A 12901-nucleotide genomic window follows, 5' to 3' on the forward strand; every position below is an offset into this window, starting at 1 on the left:
CATTTTGTTTACTTTGGTCTCCATAGATTTTTTAAAAATAGTTTTTCTGCATATCATGTATTTAAGAATTTTTTACATTTTTAAAAAATGTAGTTAACTTCAGGAAGTTAATTGGTAGTATTCTCATAGTGAAAGTGTTTCCTGAGATTTTGGGGGTTTTCCCTCTTTTTTTGGATGGTTTTATTTATACTTATTCATTTCCTTATTTTTCCCAGTTTTATTGAGATATAATTGACATCTAGCACTGTATAAGTTTAAGGTATAAAAAATAATGATTTGACTTACATATAGCATGAAATGGTTACCACATTAAGTTTAGTGAATATTTGTCATCCATACCTATAGATGCAAAATTGAAGAAATAGAAATGTTTTTCATTTGTGATGAGACTCTTAGCGTTTACTCTCTTAACAACTTTTATATATAACATGAAGCAGTGTTAATTATATTTATCATATTGAACATTACATCCCTAGTAACTATTTATCTTCCCCTTCATAGATTACAGCCTTGTTACAGTGAAGGGGGTTGTGTAACTTAATGAAACTATGAGCCATGTCATGCAGGGCCACCCAAGATGGATGGATCATAGGGAAGAGTTGTGACAAAAATTGGTCCACTGGAGGAGGAAATGGCAGTCCACTCCAGTATTTTTGCCTGGAGAACTCCATGGACAGTATGAAAAGTCAAAAAGATATGACACAGAAAGATGAGCCCCCTCCAGATCATAAAGTGTCTAGTATGCTACTGGGGAAGAAAGGAGGGCAATTACTAATAAATAGCTTTAGAAAGAATAAAACGACTGGCCCAAAGTAGAAACAACACTCAGTTGTGGGTGTGTCTGGTGGTGAAAATAAAGTCCAATGCTGTAAAGAACAAGGTTGCCTAGGAACCTGGAATACAGGTCCTTGTATCAAAGTAAATTGGACGTGGTCAAGCAGAAGATGGCAAGATTAAACATCTTAGGAGTAAGTGAACTAAAATGGATGGGAATTAGCAAATTTAATTTAGATGAGCATTATATGTACTACTGTGGGCAGAAATCACTTAGAAGAAATGGACTAGCCCTCAGAGTCAGCAGAAGAATCCAAAATGCAGTCTTGGGTGCAATCTCAAAACAGACAGAATGATCTCAGTTCATTTCCAAAGCAAACCATTCAACATCACAGTACTCCAAGTCTATGCCCCAACCACTGATACCAAAGAAGCTGAAGTTTAACAGTTCTATGAAGACCTACAATACCTTCTAGACTAACCCCAAGAAAAGACATAGTTTTATCTTAAAGGATTGGAATTCAAAAGAGGTCAAGGGATAACCAGAAGAACAGGCAAGCTTGGCCTTAGAGTACAAAATGAAGCAGGACAAAGGCTAATAGAGTTTAGTCAAGAGAACACACTGGTCATAGCAAACACCCTTTCCCAACAACCCAAGAGACAAGTCTGTACATGGATATCACCAAATGATCAATACCAAAATCAGACTGATTATGTTCTTTGTAGCCAAAGATGGAGAAACTCTATAGAGTCAATAAAAAAAAGACCTGGAGCTAACTGTGGCTTAGATCATGAGCTCCTTATTGTAAAATTTAGGCTTAAATTGAAGAAAGTAGGGAAAACCACTAGGCCATTCAGGTATGAACTAAATCAAATCCCTTATGATTATACAGTGGAGGTGACAAATAGATTCAAGGGATAAATCTAGTAGACAGAGTGCCTGAAGAACTATGGATGGAGATTCATAACATTGTACAGGAGGCAGTGACCAAAACCATCCCAAAGAAAAAGAAATGCAAGAAGGCAAAATGGTTGTCTGAGGAGGCTTTATGAATAGCTGAGGAAAGAAGAGAAGCAAAAGACAAGGGAGAAAGGAAAAGATATAACCATCTGAATGCAGAGATGCAGATAATAACAAGGAGAGATCAGAAAGCCTTCTTAAATAAATAATGTGAAGAAATAGAGGAAAACAATAGAATGAGAAAGACAGATCTCAAGAAAATTAGAGATATCAAGGGAACATTTCATGTAAGGATTGGCATGATTAAGGACAGAACTGGTAAGGACCTACCAGAAGCAGAAGAGATATCAACTACCTCACATATACAGATGATACCACTCTAATGGCAGAAAGTGAAGAGGAACTAAAGAGCCTCTTGATAAGGGTGAAAGAGAAAAGTGAAAAAGCTGGCTTGAAACTCAACATTAAAAAAACCTAAAATTAAGGCATCTGGTTCCATCACTTCATGGCAAATAGACAGGAAAAAGTGAAAGCAGTGACAGGTTTTATTTTCTTGAGCTCCCAAATCACTGCTGGTGGTGACTGCAGTCTTGAAATTAAAAGATGCTTGCTCCTTGGAAGGAAAGCTATGACACACCTAGACAGCATATTAAAAAGCAGAGACATTATTTTGCTGACAAAGGTCCGTATAGTCAAAGCTATCGTTTTTCCAGTACTTATGCATGGAAATGAGAGTTGGTCCACAAAGGAGGCTGAGCACTAAAGAACTGATGCTTTTGAATTGTGGGGCTGGAGAAGATGCTTGAAAGTCCCCTGTGCTGCATGGGGATCAAACCAGTCAGTCCTGAAGGAAATCAGTCCTGAATATTCATTGGAAGGACTGTTACTGAAGCACAGCTCTGGTACTTTGGCTACCAGATTCAAAGAGCCAGCTCACTGGAAAAGACCCTGATGCTGGGAAAGATTGAAGGCAAAAGGAGAAGGGGATGGCAGAGGATGAGATGGTTATATAGTGTCACCAACTCAATGGACATGAATTTGAGCAATCCAGGAGATAGTGAAGGACAGAGGAAGCTGATGTGCTATAGTCCACGGAGTCTCAAAGAGTTGGACACGACTTAATGACTGAAAACAACAACAACCTATTTATCTTGTAACCGGAAGTTTGTGCCTTTTGACTACCTTCATCTAGTTCCCCTTCCCCACCATCTTTTTCCATGAATTTGTTTGTTCCTTTTTGAAGTATAATTGACCTTCAACACTGTGGGGTCAGTGTCCCTGTTCTACAACAGAGTGATTTGGTGTTTTCTATACATTTCAAGATTATCGTCATAATAAGTCTAGTGACGATTGTCATGATCGTCATAATGATCTGTCACTATATAAGGTAATATTGATACATAATTATTGACTGTATTCCCACACTTTACATTTTGTACCCATGACTCATGTTTTGTAACTGTATGTTTGTTCTTTTTAATCTCCCTTACACATTTCTTTGCCCCCCGCCCCCTGGCAACCACCTGTTTGTTTTGTTTCTATTACTCTATTTTTATTCTGTGTTTGTTCATTTGTTTTGCTTTTTAGATTCCACATAAGAGGAAAATCATATAATTTTTGCTTTTCTCTATCTGACTTACTTCACTTAGCATAATACCCTCTAAGTTTATCCATGTGGTTACAAATAAATGGCAAGATTTCATTTCTTTTTTATTACTGAGTAATATTCCACGTGTGTGTGTGTGTGTGTGTGTGTGTATGTGTGTGTGTGTGTGTATGTGTGTGTGTGTGTGTGTATGTATGTGTATACCACATCTTATATATCCATTCATCTATTGTTGGACACATTGACTCCATATCTTTGCTATTGTAAATAATGCTGCAATGAACATAGGGATGCGTATATCTTTCTGAATTAAGTGTTTTTATTTTTGTTGAATAAATACCTAGGAATGAAATTGCTGGATCATATGGTAGTTCTGTTTTAAAACTTTTGTGAAATCTCCATATTGTTTTCCATAGTGGCTGCATTTGTTTATATTCCCACCAACAGTGCACAAGGATTCCCTTCCCTCCACATCCTCACAAGCACTTGTTATTTGTTGTCTTTTTGATAATAGCCATTCTGACAGGTGTGAGGTGATGTCTCATTGTCGTTTTGATTTGCACTTCCCTAATGATTAGTGATGTTGAGCACCTTTTCTTATCCTGTTGTCCATTTGTATGTCATCTTTGAAAAAAAAAGTCTATTCAGGTCCTCTGCCCTTTTAAAAATTGGATTATCTAGGGGTTTCTGTTTTTGTTTTGCCTAGTTGTAAAATTAGGGACTTCTCAGTGTGAAAGTTAGATAGTCTCTACTTATTGAAGATTGTTTTTGAAAAATGATGTTATAAACATATTTTGATATCTGTAATCTTCAAAATAAGTAATACACTATCCAAGTTTTTGATGCTAATAGGAAAAACTCAATACTTTTTTGTTTTTTAAATAGGTTACAAAAGTGTGCATATTCCATAAAAGATTCAAAACTGAGAGGTAGGTTTAGAGATAATTTCTAAATCATATTTTCACCTGTAGATAACAGGAGCCAATTACTAATTAACTTTAAAAGTACATGACAGATGACATTTTTCTTTTGTAGATATCTTAATACATGGTGTTGCTTATCATCATGCTGGTATGGAACTGTCAGATAGAAAAGTAGTTGAAGGAGCTTTTACTGTTGGAGATGTACCAGTTCTTTGTAAGTAAAACATATTCTTGTGGATATTGTAAGATCTTTTGGAAACTATTTTAAGGGAAAAAAAGAAAAAACTCAGGTATTCTTACTTATTTCTGTTTTCTTCCAAGAATCTAAATTATAACTATGCATACAAATATGTGCTACAGTAAACTCTCTTGCAGTTTTAGTTCTTTATTATTTTAGCAAATACTGCAGTTTGAAAAGTAAGAATTAGTAGTTTTTCAGCTTTAAGATATATTATTTTACCTAGTGATGTTCTTTTCTTTCTTTTTATTCTAAATTTCCTATATATGTTTTTATTGTTATACATTTATAAAAATATGTCTTTTATAAGAAAACTTTTACCTGAAACAATAAAGTTATATGACTTAAAAGTAATATTCTTTAATTTGATACAGTTACTACCAGTACCTTAGCCATGGGAGTCAATTTGCCTGCTCACCTAGTGGTTATAAAATCTACAATGCATTATGCTGGAGGAATGTTTGAAGAATACAGTGAAACAGATATTCTACAGATGATTGGTAGAGCTGGTCGACCTCAAGTAAGTGACAGTATTTCACTTTTTTGTAATTCATTTTAAAGACAATGTAAAATGAAAAAAAATAAAAGAATAAAGACAGTGTAAAAAGCAAAAAGAAATGTGCATTCTTTGTTAAACAAAAGATTAATATTTCACATTTAAAGTAGGTTTGAAAATAAATGTAACTAAGAAAATCTACTACTTTCATGGAGGAGTAGAAGTAAAACAAGTCTCATCAAAGTCCCACATAACTCCCTTCACAAGTGTCAAGTACTCCCTTCACTCCCTCTAAACTCCTACTTGTTGATAAGTGATTGAGTTTATGAATGTATATGCTGTTACAGGGTTTTGGGGTTGGTTTTTTTTGGCTTTGGGGATTTTTTTGTTTTGTTTTGTTTGCTTTTTATACTGAATGGCAGTTTGGATGGGACTGTTTTTCATTCCATAGGACTCATACATTGCAGAACATGTAGCATTCTTGGATACTATCACAAATGGCAGTAGTGGTCCCCAGGTATTGTGAAAATTAAAAATCAACCCATATACATTATAAAACATGGCTTAATCTGACAAATTCTTGAATAAAAAAGTCATTCATGTATGGACTAAGGTAAAATTTAGGAGGAATATCTTTTCAGAGAATACCAAAATATTGTGTTACACAAATTTATAATTTTTATAGGATAATTTAGATTATATGTGAATTACACTAAATCTTGCAGCTTTTAACCAGTTACCTAAGTTTGTTTTGGTTTTACTATTGCCAAAATTGTTATATTGAAACCAAAGTGGTATTTTTATGTCTATACTGTTGGGAGGATTTTAAGGTAAATTTTCAGTTAACATTCAATTCAGAAGCATTTTTAAGGTCTTTTTGACCTGTTGTTTAAGACAGGGAATTGTTTAATATAAAATGAAAATCTTGTGTTATTGAAGAAAACTGGTATGAACATATACTTTTCTTTATTAAATTTCTCTCTTTTTCTTTTCTTCCAGTTTGACACTACAGCTACTGCAGTTATTATGACTCGGTTAAGCACAAAAGAGAAGTATATTCAGATGCTTGCTTGCAGTGACACTATAGAAAGCAGGTAATATGTAAAATATTCCAAAAAATAATGTTAATATATCCTGTATTTTTCCTTTTAATAGATTAGGGATTTTCTAAGGCCATTTTCTTGGAATTTTTCAATAACCTAATTAGAAAGTTTATTATTTTAAGAAATTAGTAGTTAGAAAAAGACAGTGTAATAGTTGTTTAGCATTGTTTATCAGCGTGCAGTTGCATGTATTCTTATTATAAAAGGCCAAATTACTAATGAGAGGAATATAATTTTCACATCTTTAAATTTGCATAATAATAGAAGACAGGAACCCTGAGACCTTGTAGTAAAGTGTTTGATTATAATACTCTTGGGGAAAATAGGATGTAATCTATTCCCCACCCTTTTTTTTTTTTTAAGCAATATTGTTTTCTAGAGTCATGGAGTAGAAAGAAATCTGTAACTTTTGAAAAGTTTAACTGACATTAAGGTTTACTCATATTTTTGAAAATTAAGTTAACTTTCCTGAATTATTAAAGTAGCAATAGTATTCAGTTATAGTCAACTATATCATTAAATTATTCAAATATTATTCTAAACAATGAGTTTTATGACATTGAAATGCATAATACTAATGAAAAGGTTTTTTTCCCCCATTAGTTTGCACAGACATCTTATTGAGCATTTAAATGCAGAGATAGTATTGCATACCATCACAAACGTGAATATTGCTTTGGAATGGATACGATCAACCTTGCTTTATATCAGAGCCTTGAAAAATCCATCTCATTATGGTTTGTTACTTTGATTTTGAAGAGTAATAATTTTATCAAGCCATTTGGGCCTATTTTTTACTAATAGGTCACAGAATAGATTATAGAAGTTAATAGGTAGCAGAAGTAAAAGTAACAACTATAACAAATACATTTAGAGGCAAGATTAGACAAACATGAGAAATCTTTTTCTGTTTTACTTCTAGTCTTTTAATAAGGCTTGAAATCAACACTGTTAAATATAGACCTTTTAGAAAAAAATTGTCTCCAGTAAAAATTTTTAAAATGCTTAGAATTATTTAAAATAAGTTAAAGGACTTCCCTGGTGGCTAAAATCAAAAACAATTTTTGAATTTTGTCCAAACTGGTGTTCAAACCAAAATATATGATAATACTGTTGCTGTTGGAATTTTCATCTTCCTTCTAAAGCTAACATTTATGGTTATGTTGCTTCTAGAGGGTTCTTTCATGTGGTAAAGATTATAAAGTAAAAATACTTGGAATTGCAGAATATCAAATTAAAACCTGACTTGCTATAATACCATTCTAATTCCACAGGTTCAAAAGTTTCAGATCTGTAAGAGGAAAAAATACATATAGTATTCCTGGTCACTGTTACACAGTAAAATTAACAAAAGAAAGCCAATTAATATTGAAAGGATTTCACAACAATGGTTATTTTCTATAGATGTTTAAGCCTTTTTTTTAACTTTAAGGTACTTTTTTCTTCCATTTAAGATTTAGTTAGACTACTCTTTTCTAGTTAACTGGGGTATCAAAGTAAGCCTCTAAGGATGAATAAATCTCATTCTATTTTATTTTTAATAAATTTTCATAACTTAAATAGGTTTTGCATCTGGATTGAACAAAGATGGAATTGAATCAAAATTACAAGGTTAGATGCATTTCCTTCTAAAAAATTATATTCTATAAATTTTAATGAAAAGGTCTAGTTGTTGTAAGACTAGGAATAGTCCAGTAAAATATTTTCTAAAATTACTTTATTTGCAGAAAAAATATATGGATTTCTTTTTTCACACGTAAATAAAGCTTTACACATATACTTTTTTTTCTGAATTAATCTATTAATTTTATCAGAATATCTTCCTTTGTATGACATTAATTAATTTGTTTTTAAAAATGATCCTGGTCTTTGGAAATGTTGCCTATAGATATACAATTTTATTATTTATTTTCCTTTTCTAGTTTAATTTTAATTGAAAATATAAGCTTAGCTTGACTGTGGGCTTCTTATCCCAGTCTGTGCTAATAAAGTATTCCTGTCAAACCTCAGTTTTAGTTTTCAGTTAATTTCATTATCTCATTTTTGAAATGAGTATTTTCATTCCTTCATTTTTGAATTTAGTATTTCATTACATATCTTTGAAAATATCAGATTGTTGAGCATTTATTAGGAGTAGAAATTGCTGCCTCTACATTGTACTGAGACTGTCTTCCAGTAAAAGAAAAAATGTTAGATCCCTAAAAATATTTAGCCAATTTTAATTTATTCTCTACTTGGAACTGGAGCCTATTATAAAGAGTGAAGTAAGCCAGAAAGAAAAACACCAATACAGTATACTAACGCATATATATGGAATTTAGAAAGATGGTAACAATAACCCTGTGTACGAGACAGCAAAAGAGACACTGATGTATAGAACAGTCTTATGGACTCTGTGGGAGAGGGAGAGGGTGGGAAGATTTGGGAGAATGGCATTGAAACATGTAAAATATCATGTATGAAACGAGTTGCCAGTCCAGGTTCGATGCACGATACTGGATGCTTGGGGCTAGTGCACTGGGACGACCCAGAGGGATGGTATGGGGAGGGAGGAGGGAGGAGGGTTCAGGATGGGGAACACATGTATACCTGTGGTGGATTCATTTTGCTATTTGGCAAAACTAATACAATTTTGTAAAGTTAAAAAAAAAAAAGTTTTATTAAAAAAAAAAACAAACTTTATTCTCTACTTGGATATATACATATGGCAAATAAAAATTCAGAGATAAGGATGAAGAAGTAAAATTATCATTCTTAAAGAATAAATATATTGTTAAAAATGCTGATAAGCGATAGCTTACATTAATAATGCTGCTGTTGAGAAACAGATCTGTAAAATAGTTGTATTATCCTTTCTGTATTGACCAAATTTGAAATGGAGTTTTAAAAGCATACTTTTCCTCACACACACACACACACAAAATAAAAGCGTACTTTTTTTTAATCAAAATGAGCAAATACACATGAAATGAGAAATAATTCATGAAATATTACCAAGAAATATCTTGCTATATTCTGGTAGCTGTAATGATTTAACTTTTCTAAACTGTTCTTAACAGTTCATATTTGTCTTATTTTCAGTTATTATAGAGTGGCTAATTTTCCCCTATAACAAATAGCTGAATTTATTATGTAACTGGATAGAATGTTTTGGTTTCCTTAGAGTTCTGCCTTAAATTTCTTAGGAAGGATCCTTAGCATAGATTATGCTGTTTCCTAAATTTGGTTATATTTTCTTGCTCTGTATCCTCCAGTAGCTTTACCAATGTGTGTGTTTGCTAAACACTTTAGTCATGTCTGACTCTTTGTGACCCTATGGACTGTAGCCAGCTGGGCTCCTTTGTCCGTGGGATTCTCCAGGCAAGAATACTGGACTGGGTTGCCGTGGCCTCCTCCAGGGGATCTTCCTGACCCAGGATCAAACCCATATCTCTTAGGTCCCCTGCATTGGCAGGAGGGTTCATTACCACTAGCGCCACCTGGGAAGCAGCCTTACCATCACACTTAGAATAAAATGCAAACCTTCACCACAAAGTCCTGTTTGATATCCCTGTGCCTGTTTGTTTCTCTGACTTCATTTCTTGTCACTTTCCCCTCCTTTTTTTCCACTCTGTCCAAATTGGCTATCTTGCTGTTTCTTAACCACATCAAGCTGTTCCCACTTCAGGTCCTTGCACTCTCTTTATTCTTGGAACATATCTCACATGTTTTACATAGCCTTTTAAAAAGCAAGAGAGTTCCAGAAAAACATCTATTTCTGCTTTATTGACGATGCCAAAGGCTTTGACTGTGTGGACCACAATAAACTGTGGAAAATTCTTCAAGAGATGGGAATACCAGACCACCTGACCTGCCTCTTGAGAAACCTATATGCAGGTCAGGAAGCAACAGTTAGAACTGGACGTGGAACAACAGACTGGTTCCAAATAGGAAAAGGAGTACGTCAAGGCTGTATATTGTCACCCTGCTTATTTAACTTTTATGCAGAGTACATCATGAGAAATGCTGGGCTGGAAGAAGCACAAGCTGGAATCAAGATTGCCGGGAGAAATATCAATAACCTCAGATATGCAGATGACACTACCCTTATGGCAGAAAGTGAAGGGGAACTAAAAAGCCTCTTGAAAGTGAAAGTGGAGAGTGAAAAAGTTGGCTTAAAGCTCAACATTCAGAAAACGAAGATCATGGCATCTGGTCCCATCACTTCATGGGAAATAGATGGGGAAACAGTGGCAGACTTTTATTTTTTGGGCTCCAAAATCCCTGCAGATGGTGATTGCAGCCATGGAATTAAAAGACGCTTACTCCTTGGAAGGAAAGTTACGACCAACCTAGATAGCATGTTGAAAAGCAGAGACATTACTTTGCCAACAAAGGTCTGTCTAGTCAAGGCTATGGTTTTTCCAGTGGTCATGTATGGATGTGAGAGTTGGACTGTGAAGAAAGCTGAGTGCCGAAGAATTGATGCTTTTGAACTGTGGTGTTGGAGAAGGCTCTTGAGAGTCCCTTGGACTGCAAGGAGATCCAACCAGTCCATCCTAAAGGAGATCAGTCCTGGGTGTTCTTTGGAAGGACTGATGCTGACGCTGAAACTCCAATACTTTGGCTACCTCATGTGAAAAGTTGACTCATCAGAAAAGACCCTGATGCTGGGAGGGATTAGGGGCAGGAGGAGAAGGGGACGACAGAGGATGCGATGGCTGGATGGCATCACCAACGCTATGCACATGAGTCTGAGTGAACTCCTGGAGTTGGTGATGGACAGGGAGGCCTGGCGTGCTATGATTCATGGGGTTGCAAAGAGTTGAACACAACTGAGCAACTGAACTGAACTGAAAGCTTCAATTTCATTTAGGTCTATTTGAGGATTAAATGAGATAATACAGATGTATCATTTTAAGTTGTAAATGTTATCACTCGAGTGTTATTTTTATTGTTTTTACTGTTAGAAAAAAATTTTCAGCATATTAGGTGGCTCTTTTGTTTAAATGAGATTTTTTTTGTTTTGTTTTTACCACTTAAGTAGGGATTACAGTTCTTCCCAGAAAAATTACACAGAAACACGACTTCAGAATATTTAATAATGTATTCTGTTTTTTTATTGCCTCTTTATTTTACTAAAGTTAAAATATGTTTTTTTATAATTGAACAGAATTGTGTTTGAAGAATCTGAATGATTTGTCATCTCTGAACCTGATAAAAATGGATGAAGATATTAATTTCAAACCAACTGGTAATTTTTTCATTGTTGTTAGTAAATTTAACAATTAAGACTAAATTTAAACATTTGTTCCACTAAAATTTAGATGATGGTAAAATTAAATTGTGGTTTCAATTCTCAACAGGGTATCATCATTATTAGCATGATAAATTTATATGATTCCTATTTATAAGATTATAGAGCTGCCTTTTTGACAGGCATTAAATTTCTGTTCACTAACTTTGGTGACTTATGTGGCAACATGATGGGAAACTTGAAAATGAGGGGGAAAACATAATCTCAGTATCCTAAAAGAACCATTCAGTTAATAATTTTGGATTTGCTTCCAATGTTTTCCCTATTTTTTTTTACAATTGCAATCCTAATATGTATACGATTTTGTATCCTGTGTATTTCTCTTAGTGTATGTCATAAACACTTTTTCACATTGCTTGTTTTTGAAATCATTTCAACATCCATTTCAGTATTTCATGGAGGAAGTGTACCTGTCATTTATTTAGTCATATACATGTTTGAATTTTTTTTTAAAGTTACATATAATGGAGAAGGCTATGGCAACCCACTCCAGTACTCTTGCCTGGAAAATCCCATGGGCGGAGGAGCCTGGTAGGCTGCAAGTCCATGGGGTCGCAGAGTCGGACACGACTGAGCGACTTCACTTTTCACTTTCATGCATTGGAGAAGGAAATGGCAACCCACTCCAGTGTTCTTGACTGGAGGATCCCAGGGACAGGGGAGCCTGGTGGGCTGCTGTCTATGGGGTCGCACAGAGTTGGACATGACTGAAGGGACTTAGCAGCAGCAGCAGCAGAGGATTGAAAAGTTCAAATCTTTGGGTTGCTTCAGTGACATTGTAACTCTTGTAGCTAACATTTTACTAATTCTTACTTCTTCAAACAAGGCTTATGAAGATGGTTAGTTAGGTGCCTTCTCTTTCTCTCTCTGTCTCTGCCTCTCTCTTTTTGATTCTATATAGGGTATAATAGAAGCAAGAAAGTGTTTTGTAGTTTTTAACACACATGATTAGAAGTTTCTTGGGGAAAAATATCGACTTCATTGTACTTTGCCTAATAAAAATTGGGAAGCATAGAAAAGTTTGAAAAAATCAATATATGACTATCTAATTTTGCATGTATCCTTCTATTTTTAAATGCATTTTAATGTACTTGCAACCATACCATAGCAATGTATGATTTTGTGTCATGCTCCCTAACTCTCAGCCACAGATTTATAACATTTTTTTCCTTCTCCCATGGTCTTCATTCTGGTAAATCTGTTTGTGAGAATTACCTTCTTTGTATTCTAGGATGTCTCACTGAGGAGGCATGAGAATCACTAATATAACTTCTTCCTTTTTTATTTTTAACCCTGTCATTTTATTTAAAAAAATTTTTTATTGGCATATAGTTGCTTTACAATGTTATATTTCAGTTTCTACTGTACAGCAAGTGAATCAGCTATACATATACATATTAATATATTCCCTTTTTTTTTGGATTTCTTTCCCATTTAGGTCACCACAGAGTATTGAGTAGAGTTCCCTGTGCTATACAATAGGAGGGAAAACTAATATAACTTC

At 34.2% G+C, this 12901-nt stretch overlaps 1 protein-coding gene across 1 annotated transcript in view; it reads left to right on the plus strand.

Moving 5' to 3' along the window:
• HFM1 (helicase for meiosis 1) overlaps positions 1–12901 on the plus strand; it is a 113476-nt gene that overhangs the window by 36322 nt on the left and 64253 nt on the right. Inside the window, exons 14-20 of the mRNA XM_044945443.2 lie at positions 4227–4270; positions 4377–4478; positions 4877–5022; positions 5998–6092; positions 6705–6838; positions 7665–7712; positions 11254–11334. Coding sequence (XP_044801378.2) covers positions 4227–4270; positions 4377–4478; positions 4877–5022; positions 5998–6092; positions 6705–6838; positions 7665–7712; positions 11254–11334 — 650 coding nt within the window. The remainder of the gene's footprint in view (positions 1–4226; positions 4271–4376; positions 4479–4876; positions 5023–5997; positions 6093–6704; positions 6839–7664; positions 7713–11253; positions 11335–12901) is intronic.

This window comes from Bubalus bubalis, chromosome 6, assembly GCF_019923935.1.
Source record: "Bubalus bubalis isolate 160015118507 breed Murrah chromosome 6, NDDB_SH_1, whole genome shotgun sequence".
In the NCBI taxonomy this organism is placed as follows: domain Eukaryota; kingdom Metazoa; phylum Chordata; class Mammalia; order Artiodactyla; family Bovidae; genus Bubalus; species Bubalus bubalis.